General features: G+C 41.9%; 1 protein-coding gene across 2 annotated transcripts; it reads right to left on the reverse strand.

The window, feature by feature from the left end:
• Positions 1–333: 333 nt before the first annotated feature.
• ANKRD22 (ankyrin repeat domain 22) lies at positions 334–14,771 on the reverse strand. 2 transcript variants are annotated; one of them, XM_083503259.1, is made up of 6 exons: positions 14,569–14,771; positions 5,876–6,071; positions 4,530–4,633; positions 3,303–3,380; positions 2,491–2,589; positions 334–766 (listed from the first exon to the last, which is right to left on the reverse strand). In XM_083503259.1, the coding sequence occupies exons 1-6, from the start codon at positions 14,587–14,589 to the stop codon at positions 689–691; spliced, it is 576 nt and encodes a 191-aa protein (XP_083359385.1). In that variant the 5' UTR covers positions 14,590–14,771; the 3' UTR covers positions 334–688. The 2 variants fall into 2 exon arrangements, with proteins under 2 accessions (XP_083359385.1, XP_083359384.1); XM_083503258.1 differs by having other exon boundaries at positions 4,530–4,637; positions 5,880–6,071; positions 14,569–14,770.
• Between the last annotated feature and the right edge of the window lie 10,046 nt (positions 14,772–24,817).

Here is a 24,817-nt window from a genome sequence, read left to right on the forward strand (position 1 = left end):
TAATAAATATTGAAAAGAAAATGATATCTCCTATTATCATTTTGTAGATCTCTGCTGTTCAGTCTTCTGTCTACTTTCAACCTGTCAACCACCCTGTCTGAATTCCCTCTTCCTTTATCACCCTACTTCCCAGGTCCTTAGTGTGGTTTTTTTTTTTCTACTGGGAGTGGGAACAGTACAATGTAGAAGAGACAGAGATATTCAGCTTCCCAAGCTTTCTGCTCCTGCCGAGGCATGCCCACACAGCCCTTTGCTCTGCCATTTATGATGCCCATGTCATAAATTGGCAGCTCTTTCTAATTCTATGTAGTTGAGAAATCACACCTAGTGTAAAAAAAAAAAATACAAAATAGATCTTTACTGATTAATCTGTTTCCAGTTGCAACTGCTACAGATAATATACATCAAATAAATAGTATTGTTCATACTCTTTATAAACATACTTTGGTACAGGGGGAATGAAAATAATGAATAGCTCTTAATGTTCATAATGTTAACCATGTGCTTCTGGTCAAGTCACATCAGCTATTCATACGGAGCGGCAGATTTTAACACAGTCCATCTATGCTGTATAAACTTGTTAGCTGCTGTAAACATGAGGTTACTATAACATGTCAGTGCTGTGGGACTTATTATTGCCCTCATAGATTCCTCCCCTGACTCGGGCTTGACAACATCACATTATGGCCTAAGTATCCTTCCTTAACATGTTTTCTATGTTGGTGAACTTTAATCTTCTTGCTATGTCAAGTGGAGTCTCTCCTTCCTGAAAAAAAAGAGATAAAATAAGCAACGATAAAAATAATTCAAGACCGTAGTACCTCTGTGTCTGTCTGTGTGTGTATTCCTACTTCAGATTGTGCCAGCTGTCGCCAGCTGTGGGTTCTAGAGTGAGGGAGAATTTCTCCACTGAAATTAGTGGGATTTCTCTTAATAATTCCCAATTGTTTATCCATTAATAGATATTGCTGAGCAACAGGGCTAATCTTTGAATATGGCTTCTTGTGTGAAATGCAATTCCTTCAGATTAGGGATGGAAAGATTTCCCCGTTTCAGTTCCCTCAAGTTTTTGAGTCTTGTATTCAGTTCTCCACATTGCTTGGCAATTTGTACATTTATTTGGAAAATCTTCATGAAAATCCACCAGCATTTCAGTACGAATCTCTCCTAATAAGCACTTGTTTGTATGCAGCTTTGACTTAATATGCATATTTTTGCCAGCAATTTCTCCTAATATAATTCATTTTTGTATGTTATTTTCACTTGTATTAACTTTTAGGTACACTTTTAGATACATTTCCCCCTAATATATGCATCTCTGTAAATAATGGAGAATGAAATACTGAAAGATGGATTAGTGAGAATTTTGAAGGGTGGCTGTATTTCAGCTCTCACATTTTTTCAGAAAGTGCAGATTGGATAGATTAACCTTTAATAATAAACAGAATCAATCTTCTCCCCTATTCCTACTTCAGATTGTGCCAGCTGTCGCCAGCTGTGGGTTCTAGAGTGAGGGAGAATTTCTCCACTGAAATTAGTGGGATTTCTCTTAATAATTCCCAATTGTTTATCCATTTTGAGATCAGTACAAAAGAATTGCCACTGGAGGAAGCAATTTTGACCAAAATATTCCCAGTCTTGCTAATATGAACACTTAATTCTTTGTGCAAAGGAATAAAATACTTCTGCTTTTACAAAAGCTAATGACAGAAACAACACACACAAAAAGGAAACAAGTCAAATGCTTTTCCTCAACAAAGGCACAGCTTAGTATTGTGGGTCTCTGAACATGGAAAAAGAATATTTGGTGTCTTCATTCTGCAATGCAATATTGCTCACCTTGCAGAGGATTTGAGATTATTCATGGCCAAGAGGGAATGGTCATTTTTATGTGAATTTACAAAAGGATTTCTGAGGGCTCCAATTCAGCTGGTGCAGGTGCTCTTGAGAGCAGATACAGTGTGTGGGGGGAAAATCCATTCAAAATGAATAGTATAATCCTGCATGGTCCAGCTGTTACATCTCTCCCATAATCAGCTGCACGTTTCAGTTTACAGTGGAATGTTTTTAGATAGTAAAAATTAAATTAGAATGCCCAAGGGTTGAGATTGTTTACAAGATGTAAATCAGGGATGAGAAACATAAAGCTCTCCAGATATTGTTGGACTTCAAGCTGCATAGCCAATAGATAGGACTCAGGGGTGTTGGGAGTCCAACAACTAGTGACAGGCCGTAGTTCCCCGTACCTGATATATGGGGAACTGTACAAACATCAAGGCTTTCCTCAATCAATTACATGAGAAACAAATGATGAACAGCCTGGGTCTTACAGAGGGACAAAGCAGTGCTGGCCATTCTAGAAATGGACAACTACTTGGGACAGCAGGTTCTCCCTCAACGATAGTTGGTACCATCCAGAAGAGAGGATGAACCAGAAGCCTAGTCAAAGTCAGTCAAAACTATAGCTGTCTTAAGCTCTGACTTTCTTACCTTGTCCTTTATAGAGAGATCAGAACCTGCTCCTACAAGTAGAGGAACGATGGATGGGTTCTTCATTTCACAGGCATAGTGGAGAGCTGTCCTTCCTGACTGAAAAAACCCAAACAATTACCCTTGGAAAGATATGCATTATTATAGAAGCAGACGTTTCAGTCATGTCCTAATGCTTCTCTGTTAATGCATCCTTTATTTCTAGAGGAAAGGAGAGCTGTGAGCCTTGTAACTTTGTAGCTGTGTTATGCTTCTAATGATTTGGTCTCTCCCCCCCCCCCCCAACAATAAACCCCTAATGGTTTACTCCAACCTCTGCAGTTTTCCCTGTGTCAAAGTTTAACCTTCAGCTTTCTTAGGACGTGGACCTGTCCTCTTACACTTTGTAAAACAACTTGCACCCTGATGGAATGGTGGTGATGATTAGGAATGCACGTTACTGTCCTACAACTAGTAAGTGAGGGCTGCTGAAACAGAGTAGGGTGCCACAAGTGCTATAGAAAACAAATGATTTAAATTAACGGCCTCTGTGAGTCCAAACTACACATTTGCAGAGGATGCCCCACATTGTTTTTTCCTGCTCTGGATATTTCCACACACACCCCTCTCTTCTTTGGGTATGGTTATACTTTTGGCCTCCACAGTTGCTTACAGACACACCGTTAAGACCATATCCATGGAAGACAATCTTACTCAGCTACAAGTGATTGCCAAAAAAGAAGATGACTTTTTGATCATTCCCAATGCAAAGAGCTGGGGATCCCACTATATCATTGTCCTAGAACCCTCCAAGGATATATATGTCCACTTACATCATCTGTAACATTAACATCGACACCAGCTCTAAGTAGCATCTTGATAAGATTTTCATTCTGCTTACTTCTGGATACCTGTTCCACAGATGGGCAATGGGGCATTGTTAGAATGGCAGTTTATATTCACAATGAGAAAACTCTCATACTCAGTTGTGCAACAAAGAAAACTTACCGGTACTTCTATTCATGACGTGGAACTTTTTATACATTTTATCAGCAAGATTGTATCAAAATGTTTGTTTCCCCCTAGCCTTCACCACTGAAATAAGCAGTTACTTAGTGAATGCAGTCTGTAGCGATCAAAGTTTAATATGCAATGTAAATTAGTCTAAATTCACTAAATTCACATGTCACCATCAGGTGACTACAACTCAGCATCAATGCAGGTATACTGTGAAGTGGGCTCCATTCATTTCTGTGCATTGTACTTGCAGTTACAAGAATTCACTACATCATGTTACATAAATTCTGTGTGAGAAGCATGTACATTTCTTTTTTTAAAAAAAAAAGTCATGTGCATGCCTATTTGCTAGGAAGCTGTAATTGGCTTTGTGGCTTTCTAGAATGCATAGCCAACCATAGAAAACAAGTTCTATTGTCACATGTAACAATCACTCAAGGCCTATGGGTGCACACTGGCTTTTGGAAATAATTGAAGGGGCCCTGGTATGCCAAGGATGAGGGTCACTTAGGTCAAGGTTGATATATTTGGCACACAAGCCAAGGTTGATATCTAATGGCTACAAACCAATATATGTATACTTTCTTTCTGTTCTGAGAGTGAGACAATGGGATTACCCAGTTGAGTTGATTTACCTTTTAGAGCAAGGGAGCACAAGTAATAGTTGGGCCCATAAAGTATGTTGTGAGAGAAAATATGTCCAGAAAATGGGGTGTGGGGCCAGTGAGGAACCTTGGCACCTCAAATTTCAGTGGCACCATGTGCAATGCCAAAATCCAGCATCCTGCTTCTCTCCTTCTATTGGATGTCATAACTGTGGCAGCCCAGACGTTCTGTGCCTGGTGCTACCAAACCAGATATGCTCCCCTAGATCTGCTGATATCTTACAGCTTTCACCAACCTGGTGTCCTCTAGATATTTTGGACTACAACTCTCATCAATCCCAGACAAGGTGGCCATGCTGTTTGAATGCCACCAGGCTGGTGAAGCTTTGTGCAGGCTGGTATATATAGATGCTATTTTCATTCTTTTGCTGAACTTACCATGAGCAGATACCCAAGAAGCATAACAGGCATTAAGATGATAATGAGCAGGTAGTCAAGGAAGGTGAACCGTTTTTTGACAGCGTAATGTAAACATGTTCTTTCTTTCTAGAGAGAAGCAGAAGAACTCGCATTATATTAGGCAAATAGCTCCAATTCCCTTCCATTTTATACACAGAGTATGTTAGACATATTTGGGGCACATTTCGCTTCTTTTTCTCTATTAGAAATTGCCTATGAGAAATATGCCTTGGTAATGGACTGAATGAGAGCCAACAAACTGAAACTCAATCCAGATAAGTGGTCCCCTAGACAAGCTGAGTGGGAGGTAACATACTCTTGAAGGGATTACACTTCCTCTGAAGGCGCAGGTTCATAGCTTGGGGGTACTCCTGGATCTTTTGCTGTCGCTCGAGGCTCAGGTGGCCTCAGTGGCCTGGAGTGCCTTCCATCAGCTTCAGCTGGTGGCTCAGCTATGCCCCTATCTGGCCTGGGATAGCCTAACTACTGTTGTCTATGCTCTGGTAACCTCAAGGTTAGATTACTGCAATGCATTATACGTGGGACTGCCTCTGAAGACAGTTCAGAAGCTTCAGCTAGTGCAGAATTCAGAGGCCAGGTTGCTCACCAGAGCAAGATGGTTTGAACATATTGCACGGATCCTGGTCTGACTGCACTGGCTACCAATTACTTTCCAGGCCCAATTCAATGTGCTGGTTTCGACCTATAAAGCCTTAAAGGGTTCAGGACTGCAATACTTCAAGGACTGCCTCTTTCCATATGAACCTAACTGGACTCTGAGACCGTCTTCTGAGACCCTTCTTCATGTGCCTCCTACTTGAGAGGTCCAGAGGGTGGCAACACAAGAATGGGCCTTCTCTGCAGCGGCTCCCCATCTGTGGAATGCTTTCCCTAGGGAAGTTCACCTGGTGCCTTCATTATACACCTTTAGGTGCCAGGCCTTTGGTTGATTTGATTGACATCCTATGCCCTTTTAAAATGTGGCTCTTTGAGGGGGGGGTTGTTATTGGGTGGTTGTTGTTATTTTGATTATATATTTTGTGGTTTTAATGTTTGATTTTATTCTGTGAATAAGAACTGTGCATGTGGGAAAGATTTTGCTGAGACATACCTTCTTTAAACCAAATGTCTAAGCTGTGTCTGAGCATAAAATTTTTATTTATGGGAAAAGTGAATAACAGCATCTATCTTTTTCTGGATATTTGAGGATGTTAAGCTAATCAAATAATGAGCGAGAAACTTACCCCCTCCACTTCAAGGTATAGATCATATTATGACTTTAGTAACATAAAGGAATACCTCATCGGGTATACATTTGCTGAGACTTGCCTTATTTTTTATGTTTACATCAGCATTCATTTTCAGAAGATAACTGACAATTCTGTTGTGCCCCTTTTTGCAGGCACAAATCAATGGTGTGTCTCCTCCAAAGCTGTCCTGGACGTTCAAATAACTGCTGTCTTCTTCCAGAAGGAGCTGCAGTTCATTGAAGTCATTATTATAAGCTGCCTGACAAATGGGCTGCAGAAGAAGAAGAAGAAGAAGAGGTGGGAAATGAAGACAGTTCAACAAAGTGTCTTAGGTTAACAAACGTAGACTTAGACTTGTGGTGTTTTGCTGACCAGACATGAGCATGCAGAGAGCTTTCCATCTACCCTAACCAGATTACTACAAAACCACACATCTAGATCCTTCATAGAATTGTAGTGTTGGAAGGAACCCTGAGGGTCAACTAGTCCAACCCCTGCAATGCAGGAATCTCAACTAGATCACACATGACAAATGATCATCTAGCCTCTTCTTAAAAACATCCAAGGAAGGAAAGTCCATCACCATGAATGTAGCTGTGTAAGATTTCCAACATGGCCAAGCTTGAGGAGTCTCGGTGTGCAGCAGAGTAGACAAATGAACACTTTACTGGCAGCTGAAACTCACCTTCACTACAGTGTGATAAAAAAGGTAAAGGTAAAGGACCCCTGGGTCAAAGGCGACTGTGGGGTGCAGCGCTCATCTCGCTTTCAGGCCGAGGGATCCAGCGTTTGTCCAGAGACAGTTTTCTGGGTCATGTGGCCAGCATGGCTTAACCACTTCTGGTGCAATGGAACACCTTGACGGAAGCCAGAGTGCACGGAAATGCCATTTACGTTCCCACTGCAGCGATACCTATTTATCTACTTGCACTGGCATACTTTAGAACTGCTAGGTTGGCAGGAGCTGGGACCGAGCTACGGGAGGGCACCTTGTCACGGGGATTCCAACTGCCAACCTTCTGATTGGCAAGCCCTAGGCTCAGTGGTTTAGACCACAGCGCCACAGTGTGAACTGCCCCACATGAAAGAAAATTGTTACAGAACATACACCCATACTACTAAACACCCTTACCACCACACAAGTTTTTGGAATGCATGCAGACTTAAATATAGCAGAATAGAGAGCAAAACCAGATGAGAAGCTGCTACTTTGGATTGCATAATCAACACAAGTAAAGCAAAAACACAAATGCAACTCCACTACCACCACTTCTTGATAGAAATGTTTGGAGTAGATCTGCCCACACAGTTTAACTTGCAGTTGCAATTTAAATCCACAGAGTGGGGCTAGCAGATTACTCTTTATAGCCGCCATTCAAAGAGAAACTGCCATAGTCGTGGCTCATTTGGGGATTTGGGGGATATGTGTCAGACTTGCTTCCTTCTGAATTCCTGTTTCAACACCAATGCCTAACCCAAAAACAAATCGAGTTTTGTTTTTTGTGTCTGCCAAGGCTGTACATTGTACATTTAAAGCACATTTGCTAGTGAATGTGCATATATCAGCAGATTTTGTACATTCTCTGGTCTTTAGACATAATCCTCAACAGTTAATAGTAATAAACAAAACAACAACAACAACAACTATTTTGTTATTTATATCCCATCTATCTGGCTGGGTTTTCCCCAGCCACTCTGGGCAGCTTCCCTCATATATAAAAACATAATAAAACGCCAAGTGTCAAAAACTTCCCAATACAGGAGTGCCTTCAGATGTCTTCTAAAAGTCATGTAGTTCTTTATCTCCTTGACATCTGGTGGGAGGGCGTTCCACATGAGGTAAAAAGGTAAAGGTAAAGGTACCCCTGCCCATACGGGCCAGTCTTGACAGACTCTAGGGTTGTGCGTCCATCTCACTCTATAGGCCGGGGGCCAGCGCTGTCCGCAGACACTTCCGGGTCACGTGGCCAGCGTGACGAAGCTACTCTGGTGAGCCAGAGCCGCACATGGAAACGCCGTTTACCTTCCCGCTAGTAAGCGGTCCCTATTTATCTACTTGCACTTTGATGTGCTTTCGAACTGCTAGGTTGGCAGGCACTGGGACCGAGCAACGGGAGCGCACCCCGCCGCGGGGATTCGAACCGCCGACCATGCGATCGGCAAGTCCTAGGCGCTGAGGTGTAACCCACAGCGCCACCCGCATCCCATCACCCATGATGGGGTGTCCCATGAGGTACACAGTAATATTTATCTGGAGCCCCAACTCTTTGTTCTTGTTGCTTAGCATGGAGGAGTCTGTGGTGTCTTTGTGAAATATGGCTTACTTCATAAAGACTCCGTAAAGACACATTTACATGTATTTACACCTGAGTTTTGATGGAGGGAGTGCAGAATAATCTGAGTGCCATAAAATCAGATGATACTGTATACTCAACTCATATAAAGCAAAAGCCTCCCACCCCGCCTAATGTTTCTAAGTGAGGAGAAGCTAAAGAGAGAGTCACGTGGCATTCAAAACTGCAGTCACAGTTTAAATCCACAGAATGGTGCTAGCAGATTAGTCACTATTGGCTCAATCAAAAGGAAACCTGCAAGAGTCACAGCTTAAACACCTGACACATCCCGCATGCTTCCTTGTTCATCTCGCATACAAGAATTCTGGCACCCATGTGGCACCTGAAACAGACCTTTGTATGTAGCAGCAGGAAGAGGAGGAGTGCTGTGGCATCTTACAGACAAACTAGTTTATCATTAACTTTCACAAGCAGTAAGAAGACTGAGAAAGTAGTGAGAGAATGCATACTACGTATTCAGATGGACTGGATTCAAAAGCCATGTGAGCTCACCGTGCAAGCACAAAAACCATACATATGGAAGTCTGGAGAAAGAAGAATTGAGAGTAGCTCAGGGAGCGGGGGCTGAAGTAGCATCAGTCTATTTTTTGTCTCTCTCGCCTTCACATCTATCCTCTGCCCTGCCCTGTATTAAGCTGTGACATATTTTTAAAAATACATTAAAGTGTTTATTTAAATCATTGTCCATTTGCAAATGTATTTTATAATAATAATAATAATAATAATTTATACCCCGCCCATCTGGCTGAGTTTCCCCAGCCACTCTGGGCGGCTCCCAATCAAATGTTAAAAACAGTACAGCATTAAATATTAAAAACGTCCCTAAACAAGGCTGCCGGCCGATGCCTTTCAAAGATAGGTTAGCTTTAGGATAGTTTTGAAACATGCATTTCAAAAGAAATTTTGAGATGAAAACTCTTTGGGAGACATTTGGGAATTGCAGAACCTCATGGGGGCGGGGAGCCATTCCTGGCACATTAGTCTGGGACAAGGGAAGCCAATGTAGTGCCCCTCCAAATGTAGTGAACTACAACTCCCATCATGCCTTATCATTGGGGCTTGCGGCTGGGGTTGATGGGAGCCGAAGTCCCAAGACAAAAGCAGAGCACTACACTGGAATCAACTGGAAGTCATTTATTCACTCAGGCTTCCTTTCAGAATTTGCAAAGATCAGATTCCCAGATCATCCTTAATCTCCCAAGGTAATGTTCAGTAACAGCAGCAGCAGCAGCAGCAGCAGCAGCAGGACACCCTCTTTCCTCACATGTGTAATACATATTACACTCAGGTCCAAATCTGGAAGGGCAGCAGGGTTGCATCAGAGAAGCAGTAAGGCCCGTGAACCAAAAGGAAGTACAAGACCTTCAGCAACTCAACAGGCTTCACTGCTGGTCACTGACAAACTATGGAGTCATCTGTCTGCAATCTTAGTTGAAGAGAATTTACTAAAAGAGCATTTTTAAAGGATATTTATTACACTAGTCAGAGCTCAGACCCTATTTTCCAGGGACAGTCCCAGATTTACAGAAACCGTCCCTGTTTCTTACTGATCCTGGAATGTCCCACTTTTTCTTGGGACATCCCTATTTTCATAGGGAAAATTGCTGGAGAGAATTGCTGGAGGGTATATGGCTATGCGAACCCTCAGCCAAGGAGATAGGTAACTGTACAACCTTTAGAAGATATCTGAAGGCAGTCCTGTTTGGGAGAAGTGTATATATATATAATTTTTTTATGCTTTTATATATGTTGGAAGCCACCCAGAATGGCTGGGACTACCTAGTCAGATAGGTGGGGTATATATAATAAAATTATTATTATTACAATTATTATTACTATGGAATGGGATGTACCTATTTTCATTGAAAAAATGTTGGATGATATGAGAGCTGATTTGTAGCTCACTTGGAATCATTTAGCTGCCAGCAAGCTTCAATATTCAGCTCTTGCATAGGTTTAAGATTAAAATACAAAAAAGGGCATTCTTATGAACTTTTGTCATGGTCACTACTTTATATGCTATAGTAATAGCATGTGATTTAAACACTTTATGTGGGAATGCCCCTACAGAGGCTTCCCTAAATGGCAGTGAGGCACTGGCAGTCCATTTGAATGTGACTTTGTGGGGCACTGGGAATGCACCACTACTCAGCCTGATAAAGGATAAAGGTGGGGTGGATTATGCAGGGATGGCAAGAATGACTGGGAAACTCAGAAACTAGGAGGACCAAAACTTCAGCAAAGAATGGGAGAAATTTATATTATATTTGACAGACCACTGTAAACACTTGAACTCTTTGGCAGGTCTTAAATAACTCTTGTAATGTTACATAGACTTTGGACATAATGGAGGACTGGAAAATTAGGAGGGCTTATAGTATGCAGTTGAAAAAGTTAACTAAAGAACCCACAAAGGGGCAGAGGGAAGTCTAGAGATTTAAAAGAATCTTGTGTAATTTTTATTATTTTTGATTTTGAGTGTGAATGAATTTGTAACATCAAATAAAAATTATTTATTTAAAAAAAGTGGGGTGAAAAACACAACGGGTGTAGGTCCCAACTACCAAGGAAGAAAAGGGGAAACTGGTGAACAAAAATACAGGCAAGGATGAGTCAGCAAAAGAGTCGGCAGCAGAAAGAATGAGGATGAATGGAAGCTCATGAGAGAGAAGAAAAGCAAAAGGCAGCATGTGAATGAAGTAGGGAAGTCAGACCATTCTGGTGAAAATGGAAAAGGGAGCTGAAATTGCTGCAGTTCGCATGTTCATCTGTGGTCATGAATGGAAATCACACCGTTTTGACATTTCCTTTACATTGAAATCAAGGTAAGTTACGTAAGAGGTTATGTAACTTACATTGAATAGTGGATGGCGAGATGTTGTTGCTGGCATCCGTCTGTCTTGAGAGACAATGGAGTGTACCTCCAGGGGTGAAGTCAAACCGCTGTGTTATATAGCAGCACCAAAGTGGCCTCCCTGTGACACAAGCCTGGGCAGTATGTGTAGAGATCCTGGGCTTCCCAAACAACAAGACCCTCCCCCCTCTCTGAGGCTTGCTGATGTGGTCCAAAGTAAAGCAGAGCAATACATTAGGCACCAGTTTGGCTGCAGGAGGTGCCAGATGGAACTGTAGAAGGTGCCATCCAACTCTGTTAGGACTCCACTCCAGATTTGTTAAAATATACTCGGAGTCGAGTGTAGATTTCATGCTCTTTATTCAGCTCATAGTAGTGAGGAATGGGATTTCCTCCAAACTGTCTGCTTTATATACATTATTTACACAATGAGCCCCACATGATTGGCTAATTCCGGGATTCTCCTGTAGGCCAATCAGGTTGCGGATTCACTTCCACCTGGAGTTGGATTGGGTGGCTCCTGCAGACCAATCAGACTCCTGCATTCTGGATCCTATTGTTCTAGGACCAATCAGACTGCTGCAATTTGGATCCTATTCAACTCAGCACATAACATTTGTATAGGCTTTACTCCTCAGCTTTTTCTTCTCCTGAAGATATCCGGCAAGGCAGCAGAAATTTAGAATCAGAACTTTCCTTCTCCTAGATAGGCCACCTTCCCAGGTTCAGGAGCCCCATCTGCCCCTCACTTCCCTCTCCAGCACATGCAGAAACTGCCTTCTTGGTTGTTAGTCTTGTCCACTCAATCTGCCAGAGCCTGTCTTCGCATGCAAGGAAAGTCCCTAACTCATTGAGTGTTTGAGACCCATTGGCTACCCTCACCTGGTTTAGCTGGCCAGTCAAAGCAGTTTCCTAGGGAGCAGATGCTGTCGCATGCTGACAGCTTCTATAACAACAATAATAATAATTTTATTATTTATACCCTGCCCATCTGACTGGGTTTCCCCAGCCACTCTGGGCAGCGTACAGAATATATAAAACATACTAATGCACCAACCATTAAAAACTTCCTGATACCAGGGTTGCCTTCAGATGTCTAGGAGTCACAGGTGAGAGCTGAGTTCAGAGTGGGAACCAAAGGTGGACAAACTACCTAAGAAGGAGCAGGACATGCCCCCCACCAGAGGTACTACCCCTCCCCTAACACTCCATGCACACTGTGAGATGAATAATGTGGTATTTTGTGGAAGCTGAACTGCAGTAGAAAAGAGACGGTGCTGATTGTGACAAATACAGGTCAGAATGGAAACTGCGGCCTTCTCACATCCCTAGTGTGAAGGTAGGGTCAGAGGCATACATAGGGTCCCTTGCACCCTTGGCAAGCAACTGTATTGGCACAGTCCCCCAGGGGCAAAAAATCACTTCACCACAATAGTCACATTAGAAATTCCTACGTTTTACATGGCCCAAGTACTCAAGGCATCCAGAGTGAGAGACAGGCAAGGAGGAAGAGTGAAAACATTCACATGCCTTTGGGCCATGGTGCAAGAAGGATGGGAAACATCTTTCATGTTTGATCTCACCGCAACAGTGGCAGCACATCACCAAACTCCTATATGCCAAACACTCCATAGTCTCCAGTGGTCTACCTTGCCATTTCACTTACTACTTAGCTCCCAGCTCTTGTCAAAACTCACAACCTTGCACAGACAACTGGAAACAGATTTCTGGGGTGATTTTTGCACCCTTGCTGGGCCTGTGCCCCCAGCAGGGACCAATTTCACCAATCCTCTACTCTCTGGGTAGAGTGGGAGTCTGACATACGAGAGTGCAACAGTGGGGGAATGGAGGACAGAAAGGGAATGTGTATGTGTGAATGAGTGTGAAATGGAGAAGGTGGGGTGACAAGCAGAGTCAAATAACAAACAACAACAACAACAACAACAACAACCCTAGAAAATTAACAAGAGACAGGCCCAAGGCATTGACTAAAAGCATGAATAAGGAGAAATACTATCAGCTGCAATGTTAAGAGGGGCAAGATTGTAGCTGAATAAAAGTGAAGGGCAAGCATTATCAAAGCAGGAGGAAACAGATATGGGAAGAAGGAGGGTTGTAAAGTTGGGAGCAGGAGTCTAAACAAACAATAAGAGTGGATCTACTGATCAGAAGAGCTCTAACCTCACCAGTTGGTCCTGAACATAAGAGACACATGCTGGGGTTCTGAAGGCAGTTGTGACCCACAAGGAAGTAAGGCAGTAATGCCTTATACAGGAATGCATGTATTATGCACCTCCAGTAAAAACAAACAAACCTGGCCGTCTGCCTTTTGTATTGCAATAAAATGTGTGAGTAAAACAAAGAACACAGAGGCTAGATTTAAAAAACCCAGATCATTCCCTGAAATGGAATGCTATCCAACCAGACATGACAACTGGCTCATCTGTGTGTACATCAGAAATGTCTTCTTCCCATTCCCATTTAACAAGCATTCACATTTTCTTCACATGCTGTACATTTAGATAATGATCCTTTAAAATGTAGAAACAGGTTTTTCTTGAGGAGTGCAGTAGTGCTACACCCCAAAATCGCAAACACCAGTAAGTTTTTCTCTAAATCTGGGATTAAATGTATACGGTATTCTCACGGCCTCTAACAGGAATGCTTTGGTTCAGGGTCCCAGGCAGACAGGCGTGCTCTCCCCCAGGATATTACAAGCTGAAAGAGGTTCAGGCAAGCCCATTCATTGCTGCTGGTCCACAGTTTTCTGGTTTTCTTTTCCAAATGATACTCAACATACCAGGGCTCCTGGACGTCACTGAGGTTACGGTTTCCCTCCTTTGAGTTTTGTTTTAAACATTTAATGTCTCTGCATATTTTGGGCTTCTCCAAAGAAAGCTGATACACCACCTGCTGTTTCTTAATGACTCCCTGTCTATCAGCACTCAACTGTCTAAGTTCATTAATAGGGGGCAATATTTTTACAAATGTATACAGATAGCTGACGCAAAATTACACAATTGTTTAAATATATAGTTTGTTTTTTTAAAAAAAAACCACACTGGATTCCCCCCCCATCAAGCATTATATACATTTTATAAAATAAAATAACTATAATTTATTACAGTTTTTTCTTCTTTTTTAAATGAGGGCAATTTGTGTGTGTGTGGCTTGTTTCATTAAGGTTCACAGGCCAGGACTTGAACTAAGCTACAGGATGGGTCTAATGTGAGGTGCGCATGAGGAAAAAGCATTGCTTTTCACCATTCCCCCCCTCCTCTCATTAACAAACATCTACAGAAATATCCATGTTGAGGACTCTAGGAAAGAATGCCCAGTTCATGCTGTTTAGCTGCCATAAACCACAACATTCCTTCAAATACCTGCCCTTGATATCTGTAATCTAATTCACTGTATGAAAAACTGGTTATTACACCTACGTACTATGATTATGCCCTAGACCCTCAGATCACTTTTAAAGTTACACTTTTCAAAATCCTTTGAAACAGACCTGCTAGACTTCTGTTGTATTCTAGCAGACTAGGAAACGCCTTACATACCTGTGAGTATAATATCCCCATGGCTTTTTTGTATATTGGGATTCTGGCTGGAATCCTCTGCTCCTTCGTGGATTAGCAGGCTCTTGACTTTGTATTGTCCTTCAATTTGATGAAAATGTAACCTGCAAAGTCCTTCAACCGAGCACTCTGGGCAGCAAACAGGCTCAAGTATTGTACAGTACTCAGCTCCCAAGTGCTTCCTACTGTTGGCTGCAAGTTGGCTTTCTTAATCAGCCACGCCAAGAGCCAATGGTGTGCTTAGAGGCCCTGCCCAGTGAGGCAGAGGTGAGTGTTGCTCTGCAGAAAGACTCCCACATCTCAGTAGTACAAGTTACAACAGAAAGAGAGTTGGCTCACTCTTGTCAGTTTGGCAACATAAATTAGAGGTTTCCTTAAAGGAAGCTGTTGAAATAAAAGCAACAGAAACATTAAAAGCTCTTTCAGTTCATACAATGTGTCTTTAAAGAGGACCAAACTAGCAAAAGAGAATGAAACTGTAAAACCAGAAATGGCAGAATGATTACATTGTTATTTGAGGAGATACAAGCAGCTGCAGACAAAACGTAATGCACATGAATGCCAAACACAAATACACACACACACACACACACACACACACACACCTGCCCAGGCACTCATTCAAAAATTGTGACTTCTGCACGAGAATTACCATATTTCCCCATGTATAAGACTAGGGTTTTTTCCTAAAAAATGATGTCAAAAATTAGGGGGCATCTTATACACGGATACATCTCTCCCCATTTTCTTAAATCTGAGTACCTCAACATAGGGGGCATCTTATCCATGGGGGCATCTTTGTACTGTGCTAACAGGCATTTTACTTTTAGCCACCTGCATCCTCTAAATACTGTAGGAATAGCAATATAGTTCCCTCCAGGTGTTGCTGGAATACAAATCCATCAGCCCCATCCAACATTGATGATGGTTGGGAATTATGGGAGTTGTAGTCTACATCTAGAGGGTACTATCCTGACTATACTTTCTGAAAGTAACTTCAGCTTGACATTTCTGCATTGCAGGGAGTTGGGCTAGATGACAGTTGGGGTCGCTTCCAACTCTACAATTCAATGATGTGATGATTTCTTGTTGAGTTTGGCAAAGGTTCTGGTTGCTCATTTTCACTGTGGAGTGAGCACGGATTTATTAATGCTACAACAAAACACTCTTAGGTCTTGCAAAACAAGTTCAGCAGTCCCACCCTGGTACTCTTGCATATTTATATTTACAAGATCATCTCTTGAGTGTGAGCCCAGTGAGGAGGAGCTGATCTGCTCGAAGGCTGCACTGATCAAAGGCCTTTCCACCTTCTCCTAGGGAACTACTATATGGAACTAAAAAGGTTTCAGTCATCACTCAGATGGGGTGGGGGAAACTTGGTGGGTTTTTTCGGCTTAGCAAAAAGGAATTGGTTGCTACTGCTTATATGGAAGGTGAGAACTGACACATCCAGTCTAACCAAGCCAGTCTATAATTATGTCCTTTGTTTAGTGCACAAGATTGGCAGATAGCTAGTAGTTCTGGCTTCAATTCCATTTACTGCTTTGGAACTTTGAAAGCACGTTTCAAACTTAAGCTGTATAGCCTTATGTAAGTTTTCTTAGTAGTTCATCCTATTGATTTCAGACACATTAACATGCATTAAATATTCTTAGGCTTGCAGCATATTCCTAACCAGGTTTATTCTGTAATAAATTTCACTGATGCTAAGGTGACTTGCTATCCCAAAAATGATGGACTTTCTTTCCATCGGCCATCTGCCATGAATGTGTGAGTCGATATTCCTGCATTGCAGGGGGTTGGACTAGATGACCCCTGGGGTACCTTCCAACTGTACAGTTCTGTGATTCTAAATAACACCCCGATCTAATACAGACTTATATGCATGTAAGCTCAATTCTTTCAGCTCCACCTACCAGCAAAATGTAGATCTATTCATGCAGCTTTAATGTTTAAAAGGTAACTAGGATCAGCTCTTCAGCTGGTCTCAGTCCAGATGTGTGCAAATATAAAAATAACAACTGCTCACACACTGTCCTTTAATGGAAGCTGCCTGCAGTCTAGGAAAACCAGAGCCAGCCTCCCTCTCTAATATTACTGACTCCAAGAATTCCAGCTTTATTTTTTGGCTATTCATTTTGGTTGGCGATTTACATGTGCCGCACTCTTTTAATGCCATCCAGAAAGCTACATACCTAAGCAAAGATCCTTCTTTATATGCTTGGAACTTAGTGACTGGCAAAGTAACTATAAGTGGTGCATTTTACTTCTAACTCAATTTATTCCACATCTAAAGCAGTCTGTTGACATCTGTTTCTCTTTAGATTTAAAGAGTGTTGCTAAGGATCTTTAATGTTCACAACTGACAAACACCTGCCTCACCATTTATTTAGAAGCCTGCCCACAATACAGTACTTGATGCCACAGGAAGTTTGAGGAAAGCTAGTTAAATCAGTTTTATTCGCCTTTTTCTCCAGTGTGGAGAACAAAAGGCTCTACAGACAAGTGACAGTGGCATGTGGAGTTTTGAAAGTCAGCAATCATATTTTCCTCGAAAGACGGGCAACACCCAAGGTATGTGTAGGTATGTGTAGACTCATAGCAATTTCTGCTTATCAGTAGAAGGGGCATAAACATGCATTAAATAATTTTATATTCACTGATTTGGATAATTGAATTCTATAAAAGTAGGGTATGCTAGCATGTAGGGCCGTAAAATGTCAGCTATCTAATTTTCCTATGCATATGTTCTAGGCATTTGATCTAGGTTCTGCTAACTCATAAGCATTCATTGCATTGTATTTTTTCCTAATGTGGAAAAATACAATGCAATAGTTAATCGTTTCATTGAATCATAGAATTGTAGAGTTGGAAGGGACCACAAGGGTCATGTGAGGTTTCAAGTGACTGAGCTCATAGTATATCATTTTATTTTCACCAACACTGCAAATAAGATGATGTATGGCTCAAAAATGCTGCCCTGCAAGGCTTTCAGAAAGCTAGAAATTGTATTTTTGTTCACCAGACCTAGAGAGTCTGGTTGTGCTGCAAATGGGCAATCTGTCTTACATACTTGTTGTTCCCATAATTGTGTCACAAGGTCAATTATGCATTATTTCATTTTGTCTGACATGGAGAACAAGATGGAACATGATGGGCCTGCTGTTGGCAGAAAGGGCTTTTGGAAATCAGTTGTTATCGTCCTGCAGGATTCCAGAATGGAATTTCCTCTTGGGTTCCAGGAAGGTGAGACTCAAGGCATGTGAGTAAAATACAGCAATTGCTGGCTCCCTGTAACATTACCAAAAGCATACAGCAAATCATCTCTAGAGTTGTCACTGAATCAGAAGCAAAATCAAAGCTTCCTTTGATGCTCTTTCAGGAGTGGGTAAGCATCCTCCCTCCTCACCTGGCTGGATGTCATGTCATCTTATGGGTGGGAAAACATTAAGGAGCTAGGTTTTGTTTTGTTTTACGTTAGTCTGGTTTGAAGCTGGGAGCTGAAAAGAGACAGAGGTTTGACTTGCTCTCTGGGCTGAATCAAAAGCTATGAGTTTGGGACCCTCCTAGAAACCTAATGGGGAAGCAAGATCTGTTGGAGTGTTAATACTGTGAGCCTTTCTATCTTTTGCTCAGGTTGTATAGATGTCTAAGTAAAACCATATATCCTAAAGACATTGGAGTCCCCAATGACCTTCATTCCAAAGAAAGTGAACCCTGGGCAAGTGCTGGCACTCCTGGAGTCTCTCACTGCTCAGAGATTAGTGTGCACACAATGATATTAGAGGCAGGTCCCAAAACATATAGTAAAGCTACTGAAATTCGCATCATATAATACTGTTGGGGAAACCTTTGAAAAGAGGTCTGTAGGCTTAGGCTGCAGCCCTGGGCATACTTTCATGGGAGAAGATCCCAGGAAGCTTAATGGGGCTTACTTCTGAATAGACATGTATAGGATTACACTGATAAAGCTTTCTTTGTATGAATCTGTTTATTTAAAAGTGTACAAGTCGATCAGGCATTATGGGGGTGCAGCAGCAGAAGAAGAACATGCCTCCCTGAGCACCTCAGTTCCCAAAGCAAGGTCAGCTTGCTTCTCTCCTGCCAATCCACTCTCAATCTCAGGAAAACCTAGAGTGGCTAAGCTCATAAATCCATGAGCAAGTTTTGTTTTCAGCACCACCCATATCTTCTGATACATTTGGGCAATTTCAAGTACGGTAGCTTTGGGAAGGGGTTTAGCTATACTTTAATGGTCTGGGCTGCTGACATAATCAGAGTATGAACTACAACCAAAGTGTGAAGGCCCAGCAGGGCCAGGTCCCAAGTGGTCCATTTTCAAGGTGCATCTAGGGGTGCTGGGTGTGAGTCCAAGCTGAAGAGAAGACTTAGGGCATAAAAGGGGCCCCAGGACAAGCATGAAGTGAAGCTCCAAAGGAAGCAAGCAAAGGCCCAGAGGCAGGTGACATAAAATTTTACAGGTAGGCAGTGAGGTTTGGAAAGGCAGCAATGCTAGGAAATAAAAGCTGCTGCTGCTATTTAGTAATTGTCCTTTAGTTATCTGTTCTGTGTTTTAACGCATGGTGGGGTTTTTCTTTTTTAATCTGTTGTAAAACACCCTGTGGGTTGTGCAAAGAATGGTATATACTGTATTTTTCGCTCTACAAGATGCACTTTTCCCCTCCTAAAAAGTAAGGGGAAATGTGTGTGCGTCTCATGGAGCGAATGCAGGCTTCACGGGCTATCCCAGAAGCCAGAACAGTGAGAGGGAGCACTGCGCGGAACTGAGACCTATCACAGTGTTTTCTCAGGGAGAAGTCACCCTCCCCTCCTTTGCAAATGTAGCACAACTGCACAAAATGCATCTTTTTTTCCAAAAACCAAGCCCAACCCCCAAAAAACCTTATTTGCCTTTTCTTGTCTGTGGTGTCACAAGCAGGAAGGGAGACAGCAGGCAAAGCATTCTCCAGCCCTTCTCTTGGTTTCAAGTGGCGAAAGGTTGAACACCACCACCTGGTGTGAAGCTGAGAAATAACAATTTGCCATTTGGGGATGTTTAGGTTTGAAATAGGAATGGAAAGCATACCACCACATCTTTTCCTCCCAAGGGGTGGATATGGGCATATGTGGTGTTTTCCTTTTACTATGCAACAAACTCATGAATGATCTGGAGTTGAGAATGAGCAGTGAGTTGGCCAGGTTTGTTGATGGCTCCCAATTATTCAGGGTGGTAAAGATGAAAGAGGATTGCAAAGAGCTCCATATTGGGAGAATGGGCATTAAAATGGCAGGTGCAGTTAAATGTAAGAGTAATGCACATGAGGGCAAAATGTAACTTCACACATACACTGATGGGGTCTGAATTGGTGGTGACAGACAACAAAAGGGATCATGAGGCTGCGGTGGATATAGCACATTGAAAATGCTGACCAAGCTATAAAAAAATAAATGTTGAGTTCTATGTTACAGATCTTAAAGAGAATAAAACTGCCATGATTGCCCTGCCTTCCCTTGAATTTACTGTGTGACTACACCTACAATGCTATGTACCACTCTGGTTATTGCATCTGTAAAGAGATGGTGCAGAAAACAGCAACCAAAATGATCGGTAGGCTGGAGCAACCCCTTGCAAACAAAAATTGTAATGTTTGAGGCTGTGGAGAAACATGTAAGTTATGTAAGAGTAGAGGTTTGACTCGGTTATTTGGAAGAGAAGTGGTTTCTACTTCGGGGTGGGTGTCCTTATGATAGTTCAGCACCAACTTCTGCAGAGTGGAATCATTGAATTGGACGGGACCCTGAGGATCATCTAGGAACATCAACTGTAGAAATATGCATTTGTCCCATTAAAGGGATCAAACCTGCAACCTTGGCATTATCAGCACCACACCCTAACCATCTGAGCTATCCAACAGAGTATACTATTAGATTGATCTATTATAGTCATTAGTTGCTTTCCTTACAAAAGTGACCCAAAGCAATCTATATTAAAACATAATATGTGTCGGTTGACATAAAAACCCAGCTTTTTCTCCACAGAAATAGAGATTTCTTAAAAGAGGGAGAAAATGTCACATAGGTGTGGTCAGCAGTGTCATTATTTGTTGAGACAAAGTTTTATGAAGATGGTGTGATAGAAGGTCAGCTTGTTCTTTTCCATTGAAAAATACATCATGGGGTTTAATGGCTAAATAAACATGACTACAGGGAACTAAGTAAAAAACCAACATTTCAATAAACCCAGTACTTCAACAGTGAAAGGAAAAAAGAAGGCAGTTAAATTTTAACTCATGGGAAAGAAAAAGAAATTGTAGGAAATGAACATGGGAAAGCAGAAGTTAAAAACCATCAAGGTGAACTGGAACTCGAACAGGGTTTTGATTTGGGTTGGGGGTTTTTAAGTACCAACAAAAGTTTTTAAAAGTTTTCCTGTTATCCCAGACAAGATACTGCTGTTTCAGAGACATCAAGCTCTTTTTTTAAAAGCTATTTTTATTAAAGCTTGAAAAACAAAGAGAGAGAAAACAATATAGAAATATCAAGTTCTGAATCATAGAATCATAGAGTTGGAAGAGACCACAAGGGCCATCGAGTCCAACCCCCTGCCAAGCAGGAAACACCATCAGAGCACTCCTGACATATGGTTGTCAAGCCTCTGCTTAAAGACCTCCAGAGAAGGAGACTCCACCACACTCCTTGGCAGCAAATTCCACTGTCGAACAGCTCTTACTGTCAGGAAGTTCTTCCTATTGTTTAGGTGGAATCTTCTTTCTTGTAGTTTGGATCCATTGCTCCATGTCCGCTTCTCTGGAGCAGCAGAAAACAACCTTTCTCCCTCCTCTATGTGACATCCTTTTATATATTTGAACATGGCTATCATATCACCCCTTAACCTCCTCTTCTCCAGGCTAAACATGCCCAGCTCCCTTAGCCGTTCCTCATAAGGCATTGTTTCCAGGCCTTTGACCATTTTGGTTGCCCTCCTCTGGACACGTTCCAATTTGTCAGTGTCCTTCTTGAACTGTGGTGCCCAGAACTGGACACAGTACTCCAGGTGAGGTCTGACCAGAGCAGAATACAGTGGCACTATTACTTCCCTTGATCTAGATGCTATACTCCTATTGATGCAGCCCAGAATTGCATTGGCCTTTTTAGCTGCCGCGTCACACTGTTGACTCATGTCAAGTTTGTGGTCAACCAAGACTCCTAGATCCTTTTCACATGTACTGTTCTCAAGCCAGGTGTCCCCCATCTTGTATTTGTGCCTCTCATTTTTTTTGCCCAAGTGCAATACTTTACATTTCTCCCTGTTAAAATTCATCTTGTTTGTTTTGGCCCAGTTCTCTAATCTGTCAAGGTCATTTTGAAGTGTGATCCTGTCCTCTGGGGTGTTAGCCACCCCTCCCAGTTTGGTGTCATCTGCAAATTTGATCAGGATGCCCTTGAGTCCATCATCCAAGTCGTTGATAAAGATGTTGAATAAGACCGGGCCCAAGACAGAACCCAATGGCACCCCACTAGTCACTCTTCTCCAGGCTTGTAATTCTGTCAAAAAACGAGATCAGGTTAGTCTGACATGACTTATTTTTCAGAAATCCATGCTGAAGGAACCAAACAGTCATTTCTGGGAGGAAAGATTACTTATTATCAAACCAAAATAACTCACTCAGAAGTGTCATATACTTTAGAGGAAGGATCATCTGTTAAAGGGAATAATAACAAAACAATGAATGCTCCTCTAAACTCGTTGACATTTATAGGACACCAATCTATTGAATAGAGGCATATATCTAGATATATTTGTACAGATGTTCTTCTCCAAACTCACTAGGAAGCAGAAAGAGTTTATACTGGTCATTGTGAGGTATGCAACTAGATATCCAGAAGCAGTTGCTTTAGTTTTCACAGATATAGGCAAAAGTCTTGTTAAACAACATTTTTCATATTAGAAGCAATTGTATGGGTACGGAACCAATTAAGACTGTGCATATGGGGCCATAAGCTTCTTTCTCTCACTGTTCATAGTGCATTAAAGTGGTTTTATACGCAGTATGAAAAACCAACTGAGAACTGTCTTCAATGCATGCCAGTGCTTTTCTTCTAGGAAAGAAAAGGTGCCGGTACTGTGCACCCAGGAAAAAAGCACGGAACATTCTATCAAGTACCTTCTGTCTACCTGAAACATCTGCATGGGATACATTTCAAGGAGCCATGTCTGATTGATCAGAATCTAAATGTGACCAAAAGACTGAGCCAGTCAATTATAAAATGAAGCCTGGAAACAGGCTAGTGAGTCACATAGTCTCCTCCACCTGATCCCATTGTAATTTGACTGCAAACAGATACAGTATATTGTTGTGAGTGATGCTCTGCTTCAGCATAGGATTTGTAGGTTACCTGGAGCTGTCCAGCCACGTTCCTTTGCACATTCTGCTATGTAATCCAGCTGCCCAACTAACACAGGATCAGGAAAATCTATACTTGCCTTTGGTGGTTCCATTCTATGCTAGATCTGAAATGTACAGGGTTTAGGCCATTTCAATGTTAACTGTTTAGTCACACAAAGAAATGTGTACTTGTTTGTATGTATCTAGGTTGCCTCTGGCTGTATTTTCCGAACCAGATTGTGCCCACATTGGCTTTGCATGGTTCAGCTGCTGGTTGTTCCGCTGACCTTCTTCAGAGGAGATGGAAGAACAGAGAAAGCTGAAAAGCAAAAGTAAATGCCCTCGGCTTAGGCCCTGTTCCGCAAAGCCTGGAATGCTCACTTATATGAGTGGTTAGTTTTGACTTTTATTGGTCTAAAGTGTTTTTAAAAAAATAAAAATTCAGTAGATTGCAATAGTATGAGTGTACACAAATTCCCTTCTAGTCTGGTCTCCTTTGTTCAGCAAAGTATCCAGAAAGGGACTTTAAAAACTGAAACATCACACCCCCATGATAAGCACTCTAAAAGCTGATACACTTCAGGGTTGTTGAGGTTTATGATAGAAACATCTGCACAGCCCTGGACATTGTTTCAATTTGTTCAGCATAGCAAGCTGATGTATTCCCATTTACCTTGTATAGATCACTGTGGGAGCATCGGTGCATACAACAGCATGAACAATTGCAGGCCTGAGTCCATAGTATTCCTACTTAATGTAAGTTAAACATGGAACAAGTGATTCTGGAGTTGCAGATTTGGAGTGGTTTTCAAAGCATTGCATATAAGTGTGTATCTGAAGAAGTGTGCATGCACACGAAAGCTTATACCCAGAACAAACTTAGTTGGTCTCTAAGGTGCTACTGGAAAAACATTTTTTTATTTACATTGTATATAAGTACACCTAATAATTTTATAGATGACAACCATTTTGAATTTTTTTTAAGTTATTAAAGTGATTTACACATAGTGATTTCTAAATAGAAAATAAACTTGTTATCTGCTGGCTTCTTCCATCAGCATTGCAACAATGGTGGCACTTGTGGAATGACATGATGCTGCCAGGGAGCTATTGAAAGCTTGCAAGGACATTATCATGGAGGCTACTTTTAAAAAAAAATAATGAATAGATGAATGGATACTGTAGTCTGCTTTTCGCCAAACATACCTGACCTATACATAATCATGCATGTCATTTATTACTGAATTCACAAAGGGGCATTAATTTGTTCCTGCGAACTGTACATACTACAGCTGTAAAGAGATACCGTAATTTCCCCTTTTCCCCACGCTCTTTGACTTCCTGTCAGAGCAGCACCACTGGGGGGACACAATATTCTACCCACCATTATATTACAGTCGGTGAGGACAGGGTGAATGGGTTTTCCTCACAGCAATGGGAAATAGGACTTGGGTGAGGTATGTGCCTTAACTGTGCAAGGAAACTTAACCAGCAATAATATTCTACTGTTCAGAACACAGACCTGGTAAAGGGTTTCGCAGGAGCGAGCAGAAGAAGTGTGCTAGAGGCAAACAGCATGTGATCAAAAAAAGGTCGTTCAGTGCACCCATACATGAGTCAGACTCTTCACTGCTTCAGCTTTGGTTTACTGTGACTGTAGCCAACAATAATTTCCACGGTAGTTCTTGCACCTGCCATGACACATGAATTACGAGGTTCTGCCCTCCCCTACTTCCTCCTCTGACTTCTGAGCCACACTAGAAACAGAACCATAGGATTGTAGAGTTGGAAGGTACCATGAGGGTCATGTAGCCCAACCCGCCTGCACTTCAGGAATCTTTCAT

Source organism: Podarcis liolepis (genome assembly GCF_965112155.1).
Source record: "Podarcis liolepis genome assembly, chromosome: 5".
NCBI lineage: Eukaryota > Metazoa > Chordata > Lepidosauria > Squamata > Lacertidae > Podarcis > Podarcis liolepis.

Excerpts from the sequence above, each read along its gene's own strand:
- ANKRD22 (XM_083503259.1), bottom strand. The coding sequence starts at position 14,589 with ATGGGGATATTATACTCACAG. Across the intron at positions 2,590-3,302 it reads ATGTTAATGTTACAGATGAT|TCAGGAAGGACAGCTCTCCA; the intron begins GTAAGTGGACAT and ends GGGTTTTTTCAG. Across the intron at positions 767-2,490 it reads ATCTCTCTATAAAGGACAAG|GAAGGAGAGACTCCACTTGA; the intron begins GTAAGAAAGTCA and ends CTTTTTTTTCAG.